Source organism: Lactuca serriola, chromosome 2, assembly GCF_051521515.1.
Source record: "Lactuca serriola cultivar US96UC23 chromosome 2, Lser_US96UC23_V15, whole genome shotgun sequence".
NCBI classification, from domain to species: domain Eukaryota; kingdom Viridiplantae; phylum Streptophyta; class Magnoliopsida; order Asterales; family Asteraceae; genus Lactuca; species Lactuca serriola.
In genome coordinates, this window is record NC_136409.1 from 125,605,019 (window position 1) to 125,616,417 (window position 11,399).

Genomic DNA, 11,399 nt, shown 5'->3' on the forward strand with positions numbered 1-11,399 from the left:
TAATACTGCTGACTAAAGCAAATGAAAACATAGACTCCAGGAGAGTATCGAATGAATGATACGTCTGGCTCAGTCTAACACAAGGAAGCACAGACTCCAGACAGTATCGAATGAATGATACAGCTAGCAAAGTCTAAAACTAGGAAATACAGACTCCAGACAGTATCAAATGAACGATACAGCTAGCAAAGTCTAAAACATCCGGTAATCCTAAGTTGGTTGGTTTAAAGGTTTAAAACGTGACCTAGTATATAACTAGGAAAATAGGTTAAGATGGTTTCAAAGATACCGTGCTAAATCTTGTTACCTTAAAGCCATGAATTATAAGGTAAACATAAGGTACTCGTAACCATACTGATTGACAATCGAATACTTGACGACATGTTGGCGTCAGAATGAATGTGACATTTGTCACCCCTTGGCTTGGTCGGCCGAGACTGTAGCTAGCAGTTAGGGTGTGGGAGTGTCTATCCCGTATAGATCTATACACACAATGTCCGCTCTCCCTCCAGGAGACTCTGGTTACCAACTTGACAACGGTGAAATCCGTGTCCTGAAGATGTATCTCGTATTTCGAATTCTATTATAAGTATTGAAATAATGATATAAACTCACGAATAAACTGACTCCTTTGGAATTCTCCGTACTGGAAAGAGTAAATAGAATCTCCTAACTATTCCTATAATAGTTACTAATGTTTCAGGTATATGATTGATGAATGGAAGGATGCCCTTGCTACCCAAGGGAAATAAACTGGTCGATGGAAACCTTTATGTCTATACATGTATACACGATATATAACTAATATTTAAACGACCTTCGGATGGATAACCGATACCCACCAGACCACATCCCAACGAGGAAAAGGAAATAAGGCGAATTAGTCGTTTTAAGTCCTTTAAACATTATTTATATAACTATACAAATATAGACATGCATTTAACGAAATAAAAGCATAGAAGAAAACTCTGGTAAAACCTTTGGAAAAATCTTACAAATAAGGATATATGACTCGATATCACTTTATAACAAGCTTCTGAAAATGATTTGATAAAATAGTTTAAGTGAAGAAAACCTTTGGAAACTTTTAACAAGAAATTATGACTTGATGTCTCTTTAGTAAACAAGCTTTGAAAAACTTTGGATAACCTTTTTATAATCTAAAAAAAGATACTCATACTTTAACAAGATTCGAAAACACGATTTGGAAATCTTAAGCTGGATAAAGTAGTTTAATATGCAAAATCTATTTTGCTATACAGTTATTAGTCACATGTGATTTATCTAATAACTGTACAGTTCAACTTGTATCCCCCCTATAAAAGCAATTAAAATCATTTAAAAGGTTGATTTAGGGGTATGAACTCACCTGACGTGGGCGATTCGGATGAATGAACGGTATAGGACGCTAGGTGTCAAGTGAGGTCTTGAACACACACCTGGATCCTATTTAGCAAGTAATGATACATTTAAGTATCCAATTATTCATTTAATAACTAATTTAAGCAAGTAAGTATGTCCTACTACATGAAAAAACTTTGCTACAAGTGCTAGGAGTACAAAGGGTTGCATATAAGGAGGGTATGGACTCACATTGGAGTTTAATCCTCAAATGGTGGCCCTTAGGGGTGTTTATGGTTTTCATAACACTTTCCCCATGAGTTTATGGCTGTAAACTCATGGAAGTGGTTTCATTGGATGTTCAAAGGTCCTAACTCACTCAAGGAATTATGCTAGACTCGAATCAAGGGCTATGGAAGTGATTGGGGCTTGAAATGGACGCTTTATGGAGTTTGCGGTCCTTGGACCACTCCCTTGGGAGTTTACAGCCGTAAACACATGAGTTTATGGTCGTAAACTCATGTTAGTCCATTTCTCTTGTGCTTTGGTGGTTCTAACTCATGCATGCAAGGTTCTAGTCACTTGAACAAGCATTGGAAGGTGTTAAGGGCACTTACACACTCTTAGAAGGTGTTTACGGTTTTGGGAGACCTTCCCAAACTGTAAAATCATCTTTGTTCCTTCATTTCATGTTCTTGGGGTCCCTAGTTCACGCAAGTAAGGTTCTACTCCATCACACAACCATTAGGAGGCATTAGGGGCATCTAAACACCCTTTGGAGGTGTTTACGGTTTTTGGGATGATCTCCCCAAACCGTAAACTCATGTTTTCTTGGGAAATGGATGATTTTCGAGTGTTAAACTCATCAAGAAGGAGATCTATGCTAGTTGTCAAGGCTTAGGATGAACCAAGGCACACTTTGGCACCTATTTTGGGGTTTACGGTCCAAGAACACCTTGGACCGTAAACACCTTGTTCTTGGTGTTTCTTGGATGATTTCAAGTGTAAACAAGTTTCTATTAAGCATACAAGAAGCTAGGGTAAGTGCACTTACGTTCTAGGAGCTTGGATGATCGTTTTTGGCGGATTTGACGGGATGGATTTATGATAGTTGAGAGAATCCTTGGGTGTTCTTGAGGTTGGAAGTTGGAAAATGAGAGAAAATGACTAAGTGTCATATTTATACTCTCGGGGGTTCGTGGTCAAAAACTCTGAGTTTTTGTCCGTAAATTCCAAATTTCTGGAGTCCCGCGACTTACGCTAAACACGACAACTCTAAATTTATACTTCCTTATTTTTTTTTGTTCGCTTGACGAATATTATATAAAATATTCCAACGAGATTAAATCCGACCAAAAATATTTTGGAATAAATTTGGCTAATTTTTGACGTGCTTACTTACGGAGTTAAAATAAACGGAAATTTCGGGTTGTCACAGTTAGTTACTTGTTAAACAATCCGTTTATGAAAGGCCGAGTTATCCCGGGAAAATCCTATTTTTTCCCTAAAAGTAGGTTGTTGGTTATCCGTTCTAAAATGAAGTGTACATGTATCTAACATACTTATATCGTTAAACGTAGTTTCCTTGAAAAAACCCTGGTTACTCCCAGTAAGGTATATTAGCCTTATTACATAAATAAAACTAATAAGCACGTGGTGAACTAAATCCTGTAGGTATTATTAATAACTTCTAGTAATCATATCGATTATTATTTTGAGGTTAGTTCACTTGATTCATTATTACAAAAGTAAATATATGTTATCTAGGTTGTGAGTTTTATAACCATAACTAATTGGATATGGCCCACAACGGCCGATATCCTTAATGACTTTGTCACTCGTAGACCTTCCGGTCCGGTTGTAGCTAGCAGCAAGGTGCGGGGTTGTCAGTCCCGTATAGATCTATACACAACAGTCACGCTCTCCCTACAAGAGATTATGGTTACAAGTGCTAGTCCTACACTCTGATTCTGTGGGAGTGTTACCAAGGACGTGTCTCCAACTTAGACTAACAAATTTACAAGTAATAATACTGAAAATCATGTTTATGATTTGCATGAATCCTTTATAAAATAATACATTTTACTTCATGATTCACAAGTTCGTTATCCTAGTTTTGAAAACTGTTTCTATGAGTTGATTTCTTAATCGTTTGGTAAAAACTGTTTTCCATGTTAAAAGCATACTAAAAATATTATTAACTTAAACGAAATAATATATTTTGAGCACAAGTTTCCTTGTACTTTTGCTTGTATTCCCCCCCATGAAAAATGAAAATTTGGAAAAACGTAGGGGTATGAACTCACCGTTTGACGTGTGATTCGAATGTAAGATTGTTAGGGATGTTGAGTGTCAAGTGCAACCTCGAGCACAAACGGACCCTATTTAACATATAACGATACATGTATGGACATAATTAGTGTATAATACAACTAATCATGATAAGTGGCACCCTATGGGACTAGGAAACACTTGGGACAAGTGTTACAATCACATATGATTGTATGAAGGGAGTGTAAGGCCACACAAAAGAGTGTGTGGTTGGAGTGTGTGGTTTGAGTGTGCGGTCCGAGTGTGTGGTCGGAGTGTGTGGTCTGAGTGTGCGGTCAGAGTGTGCGGCCGATTTTAAGGTGAATCAAGGCTCAAATCATGAAGTCTTTCAAGTATAGCAAGCTAAAAGGATGGAATACTTACATTTTTGAAGCCTTAAAATTGTTTGTGGTTGATACAAGTAGAGAGAGAGAGAGAGAGGTGTGTGTACGGTTGAGGAGAGAGTAAATTAAGTGAAAATGAGCCTCATTTATATATAGATAATGGGTGTGCGGCCACACACTCATGTGTGTGGCCACACTCTCCTCTAAAGGGAGTGTTTGGCCTTTTTGCAACCCCAAATCTTAAACCAACCCATCCCTAAGTCAAACTTTGGTTGTACAAGGCTTTAGATCATCCAAATAGACTTAAAACAATGCTAAAAGATAGCTGAAACGAGTTTAACATTGATAGTATTGAATAGTTGAACAAGGTAGAAGTTCCAGGGTGCCACAACCTTCCCGATTGACCCTACTCACCGAGTCAACCCACTGACTCACCAAGTTCCTAAACTCAGAAAACTCTCATATCACGACTCGAATCGCCGAGTCACCCCATGACTCGTCGAGTTCAACAATCTCTGAGTCCTATCATGTCCAACTCACTGAGTCATCACTCAACTCACTAATCTGAGTCTTAACCAGAAGAGGTTGGGGTTTTGCATTGTGACTCGCCGAGTCCAAGAACAGAATCACCGAGTCCACGACAATCTTCAACAGACTCGCCGAGTTGTTCCTCCAACTCGTCGAGTTCATGCCTATCTTCATATGACTCGCGGAGTCCACCCAAGTGACTCGTCGAGTCTCTTCAGTCCTTTATTCATACAGAGGCTTTTCGAGCCATGTTGGGGCTCCAAACTGTAGATCCACTCTTCTAGGACATGACTCTCACGTAAAGTTGCAAACTTTACGTGGAAACAAAGAGCTATAGGCCCAAATCACTCTAGAGCTAAGGTTTAAGACAAGAATGCTTCACCAACAAACCAAGGGCTGATACTTTGTGAGTTTCTGGACCAAGACAAGTCTAGATCTAGAGTAGTAACCTCAGATCTAGACCCTAACCCGAAATAGATCCTTAACATGCCAAAATGGGCCCAAATCTCATTCTTGAATATATATAAAAGCAATAGAGTCAAGGTAACAACTTGTTACCTCAAAATTGTGCCCAAGATGAAGTAGATTATGGATCTACACCAATCCCTTGATGTTAGCCTCTTGATCTTCAAGCTCCCTTCTCAATATTCCTTCTCCAAAGCTCAAATATCTTTAACAATGGAAGCTCACACGATTTTAGGGTTTGCTGACTCTCAAGGGCAATAAGGAGGCTGAAGGGAGGATATATGGTCCTTTAAATAGGGTGCAACCCTTAAGATTAGGGTTTTCTCTTTTCAACACCAACTCGTCGAGTCCAGCTGCCGACTCGGCGAGTTGGTCACTTAACTCGCGACCAGAACCCGCTCTGACTCGATGAGTAAGCATACCTACTCGTCGAGTACCTTCTTCAATTTACACTCAAGTCCTTCAATCATACTTCTAAATTTTGGGATGTTACAGTTCATGTATTCTAACTAAGGGCCTGTTTGATATTGTGTTGACCGGGTTCGGTCAGTACCTTTTGGCTGACTCAGTCCGGCCAACATGTTTGATACATGCTAAATATGTTTATGACCCGTCATTACTTCCTGACTCGGTGCTAAAGAAAATACCAGTTGACCGAGTAAGTGATGGAAGAAATAGATTCGTGCCCTAGTAAAAACAATATCTCCTCCTTCCAACGCCTTCATAAAGCCCATCAAACGACTCTTCCTCCTTCAAAACATCCTTCCAATCGGACCCTTTCGCCGCCGCCGCCACAAGTAGTGTCGCCGACCTTCGCATCTCTTGATGCAGATTCCTCCTGTCGTCCTCCGCCTATCCTGATGTTGTAATAGAGGGAGAATTTTGATTGAAATTTTCAGAGGGAGGGAGCTATCAAGCAACAGAGGGAGATCGTGAGTACTAAAGTGGATTGAAGCTCAATCAATTGATTAATTAACCTAGGAATCAAAGGTATGATCTTATGCCTTTTGTTATTGCAATTTTGAGAACTGAAGTGGACCTCGTTTGCATCTAATGGTCGAATTTAAGCTAGAGTTTCATTAATTTGCTGAAATTAGATAGTTGTGGAGTTTCATTAATTTTACTTTGTAGCTCGTTTTGGCACTTTTGATATATTAATGCAAATTTCGAAATGTTTAAGGCCGATTTGATGACTTATGTTAAAAAATTTGACATTCTTACCTTAGTATTTGTCTATTTTATGAATTAAACTCAAAAAATGTAAGGTAAAATCCTTCTTTGTTATTGTTGGGTTGTTTGTTGTAGATAAGTTTATGTATATGCTTTGTAATTTCAATTTTTCTAATGAAATTCTATATAGATATCCATGAATTTACACCGGTTAGTATAATTCAACTATTGTTAGGTAACTCGAGGTATACAGATTTTCACAACGGATTTATGTACATGAAACAGTTGGCTACTTCTTTTGTTTCGAAGATAGGACTTTACTATGCAGAAAATGTGATGTTGCAAAACATACAGTCAACACTTTTGTCTCATCAGGTGTCTGATGCCTCTTGGGAACTTCCACAAATCTATTCACCACCAACTAATTTACGCATAAAGACTAAGGTTTGAACTCTAGTTGGTATCTAGGTTTTTCGTGAGACCGTTTCCTACTGGTGTGCACGTGTAGCTGTGATTCCTAACTTTCGGTTCAGACGAGTTATCTCACTATATTATGTGATATAGTATATATCATTTATATAATATGATGTAGCTGTACTGTAGTATGTTGATTATGCAAGCATATTAATATATTCTCCTGTATGTTGATTGTTTGATTACATGATATGTTGATATGTTATGTCAAGGGGTTGATGGTGGATCGATAGTGGTGCCGAAAGCCTAGAATACCAATGTTGATGACTAGATGACACGAGACATTAGTTGCCATGTAGATAGGTACTGGAATCGAGAACCTTTGTTTGTATGATTGATCTACACTAGAGCCGAGAGTCTTGCTGTAGATATGCATTGTATGTATGTGTATTGTATTATGTTATATTTTCGAAAACTTACTAAATTTTATGTTTTCTTGTTGATTAAATGTATTTATGTAGTTCCCTTGATCGTGAGAAGATTCCAGTTTGACTAGATTGTATACTCATCATATACGCTATGTTTTTAAACTATAGACGGTTATGATGTTTTGATACATTATCTATCATGACTCGGTTTTATTGTTTTTAAACAATTCAATATTTCCCTTTATAAAAATAAATATTTTTACTTATTTTATTTAAAAAAGTCTTACTTGAAAATTTAGGACATTACCGAATACAACCATAGTTTTATAATAATAAACAAAATATTAAAAAAACCAAAGTAAAAAACTTAATTTTGGATGCATTATATGCCTTTCTAGAGAATTCTGGTGCAATGACAAATCCAATCTAACGGCCCCAATCAATTCGAACCTTCAAGACCAAAACGGGGCCGTTGTCCTACTATATAACTATAAGCTCAATCTCGACAATTAACCTAACTTGATAAACCCCACTGTCACTTCTTCGCAACTCCTCCATTTACGTGCATACGGCTCCAATCTTCTTTGAAATCCGACTGTAACTCTACACTCTTTATCTGGTAAGTTAATTCATATACAAATTACATCACTCTTCGTTCATTGTTTTGTTATCGGATCATTCCTTGCTTGTAGATGATTAACATTGCTCTCTCTCGAATTTTCTACTTGCAATTTGACACAGTTTTGAAATTTGAATCCTTAAGAAAAAATGCTACAACATTGAATTATTATTTCTGAAACGAATAGCACAGATTTCGAACGTTGTTCATATCGGCTTTGCGAATATTAATCAGGGTTTAGGTTCGAAATAGAAGTGTAGGTTTTAATTTAAAACAGAGGGAGTAGATGTGTTCATTTCTGCTTTATGTTATTTCGCAGTTTCGTTTTGACATTGTGTTGTGTGTTTGTGACAGATGGCTTCGACTTTCGCTGGTGTCTCATCTCTTGGATCCTTGGCATGTTCCAGTAACAGAGTAATAGATAAGAATCTGTCAATTCCATCAAACAAGCTATCATCTTTTGCTTCAATATCTTCTACTTCGTTAGTCAGGAGACAAAATCTTTCACTCCGAAAAGCCCCACGAACTCCCCAAATCAAAGCTGCAGCAAAGGAATTGTACTTCAACAAAGACGGATCAGCTATCAAAAAGCTTCAAGTGAGTTAACAATCACCATTAACGTCCTTAGTTTATACACAACTCGTTCTTTCTTACTCTTATCACACTCCATGTTTTTTCTGATTCATCAATCTATTTTCTGTTACAGATTGGTGTAAACAAACTTGCAGATCTAGTCGGCGTTACTCTTGGTCCAAAGGGGAGAAATGTAGTTCTAGAAAGCAAGTATGGCACCCCTAAAATTGTCAACGATGGAGTTACTGTTGCTAAAGAGGTAGAATTGGATGATCCAGTGGAGAACATTGGTGCAAAACTTGTTCGACAAGCTGCTGCAAAGACCAATGATTTAGCTGGAGATGGAACTACAACATCAGTAGTCCTTGCACAAGGTCTTATTGCAGAAGGTGTCAAGGTACATATAATTCTTCTCATTTTCACCATTTTCATATTTATCATAGATTCATAGTTCAATCTTTGTAAATAAAATGTTGTTACATGTTACAAGGTTGTGGCAGCAGGTGCAAATCCTGTCCTAATTACCAGAGGCATTGAAAAGACAACTAAAGCCTTGGTAGCTGAGCTTAAATTGATCTCAAAAGAGGTTGAAGATAGTGAACTTGCTGACGTGGCAGCAGTTAGTGCTGGAAACAACTATGAAGTAGGAAACATGATAGCAGAAGCCATGAGTAAAGTAGGAAGAAAAGGTGTAGTAACTCTTGAAGAAGGAAAAAGTGCTGAAAACAGTCTTTATGTTGTTGAAGGCATGCAATTTGACAGAGGTTACATCTCACCTTACTTTGTAACCGATAGTGAGAAAATGGTAGTTGAATATGAAAACTGCAAGGTAAAAAAAAAAAAAAATCCAAACCCATGTTACATATCTCCTCACATTTTCATTCCAATACACAAAAGTGAAAAGACATAAACACCCTTTTGATCTCTCTTTCAGTTGCTCTTAGTAGACAAGAAAGTGACAAATGCAAGAGATCTCATCAGTGTATTAGAAGATGCTATAAAAAACGGTTACCCAATTCTTATAATAGCTGAAGACATCGAACAAGAAGCTTTAGCAACTCTTGTTGTGAATAGACTTAGAGGGGCATTAAAGATAGCTGCTTTAAAAGCTCCTGGATTTGGAGAAAGAAAAAGCCAGTATCTTGATGACATTGCCATTTTAACTGGAGGTAACTACTAATACTTCTATTCCAAATTTCCAATTTTGCCCTTGTCATAGATATACTAATACACACATTTTGTGAGTATAGGGACTGTGATTAGAGATGAAGTGGGGCTTACTTTAGACAAAGCTGACAATTCAGTATTAGGGCATGCTGCTAAAGTGGTTCTTGGGAAAGATTACACAACAATAGTTGGTGATGGAAGCTCTCAAGCTGCAGTTGAAAAGCGTGTAGCTCAAATTAGAAATCTTATTGAGGCAGCTGAACAGGATTATGAAAAGGAAAAGCTTAATGAGAGAATTGCTAAACTTTCGGGTGGTGTTGCTGTCATTCAGGTTAGTAGTGAGAAGGGTATTTTAGGGATTTTGATTTTCTTGTGTCGTATGAAAGTAGATTGGTTTAAATCTTGTTTTGTTACACTTTAGGTTGGAGCTCAAACTGAAACCGAATTGAAGGAGAAGAAACTTAGAGTAGAAGATGCTCTTAATGCAACAAAGGTAAGTTAACCCTAAACCCTAAATCTTAAACCCTAAATAACCTTAAACCCTAAACCCTAATTTGGTTGCAGGCTGCTGTAGAGGAAGGAATTGTTGTGGGTGGTGGATGTACTTTGTTGAGGCTTGCCTCTAAAGTGGATGCTATCAAGGAGACACTTGATAATGATGAGGAAAAGGTATGTTTTTGTGGGCCCATTTGTTACACAGAACAAGACAAAACAAACTGAGTCCAATAATGTGAATAGGACAAAAAGTACAACTTTTTGTCCCATGTAGATAATGTTATAAGACAATGTCTTGTTCTTTGATTTTATTTTTGATTTTATTTGTGCAAAAGACGTAAATGCCTTGTGGCCCTATTTCTTACATAGAACAAGACAATATAGTAAAATGTTTGATGTCCATTGGATAGAGACCAATGTGAATAGGACAAAAACTATAACTTTTTGTCCCATGTAGAAAAGGTTATAAGACAATTTCTTGTTCTTGATATTTGACGTAAATACCTTTGTGAATCTTGATGAATTTTGTAGGTTGGAGCGGATATTGTAAAGAGAGCTTTGAGTTACCCTCTTAAGTTGATTGCAAAAAATGCAGGTGTTAATGGAAGTGTAGTTAGTGAGAAGGTATACAAGTTCAATACATACATACATACATGCCTATTATGGTCATTTTCTCTTTATTTAATAAATTTTGGTATTTTTTTATTTTATTTTAGGTTTTGGCGAATGATAATGCGAGATACGGATATAACGCAGCGACAGATAAATACGAAGATTTAATGTCGGCTGGAATCATCGATCCAACAAAGGTGAGTCAGATACTGCAAAACCCTAAACCCTAAACTGTAAAACCCTGACATGGAAGGGAAATTGAAAATTAAATTTCAGGTGGTGAGGTGTTGTCTGGAGCATGCTTCATCTGTGGCAAAAACATTCTTGATGTCAGATTGTGTGGTGGTGGAGATTAAGGAACCTGAACCTGTTGTTGCTGGAAACCCCATGGATAATTCTGGTACATAAATCTATCTTTTTTTTTTTTTTTTTAATTGTTGTTGTGGATTAAGTTTTTTGATGTTAATATTGGTGTTGTTTTTTTTTTCAGGGTATGGATATTAAGGAGGCGGGTCATGGGTGTAGTCTGGGTCGGGTAATAAAGTTAGATAAGGTAGGAATTGGTTTTGGGATAAATTCATAAAATTGAGATGTAATTTAGGTAATCATCTTGTGTTTGATGAGATCTCCGGGATGCGGGAAGGCATGTATCATGTATGATGATGATGAAGGATTTTTATGAGTATAAATTAATGAAAAAAATAAGGTTTCGTCAATATTAAAAATAATACGCATGACTACATTTTTTTTGGATTTATTGTATGGAAGACAAACATTTGTTAAAGACTGAAGAAAGTCTAAAAGCTCAACCACTTAATTTCTCCACTTTTGATTTATAAAACTGATAATTATCGTCATGAGGAAAGAAGAGAGGTGTGGTATGATGCTTGTGTGAAAAAATAAATGAGATAGAAGAAGCTGCTACGGAGTTCC

General features: G+C 37.1%; 1 protein-coding gene across 1 annotated transcript; it reads left to right on the forward strand.

Moving 5' to 3' along the window:
* The first annotated feature begins 7,502 nt into the window (after positions 1 to 7,502).
* LOC145086768 (ruBisCO large subunit-binding protein subunit beta, chloroplastic-like) lies at positions 7,503 to 11,194 on the forward strand. The gene is made up of 12 exons (XM_079024610.1): positions 7,503 to 7,619; positions 7,974 to 8,216; positions 8,326 to 8,589; positions 8,683 to 9,021; positions 9,127 to 9,361; positions 9,443 to 9,690; positions 9,781 to 9,852; positions 9,924 to 10,028; positions 10,386 to 10,478; positions 10,571 to 10,663; positions 10,743 to 10,866; positions 10,957 to 11,194. The coding sequence occupies exons 2-12, from the start codon at positions 7,974 to 7,976 to the stop codon at positions 10,968 to 10,970; spliced, it is 1,830 nt and encodes a 609-aa protein (XP_078880736.1). The 5' UTR covers positions 7,503 to 7,619; the 3' UTR covers positions 10,971 to 11,194.
* Positions 11,195 to 11,399: the final 205 nt, after the last annotated feature.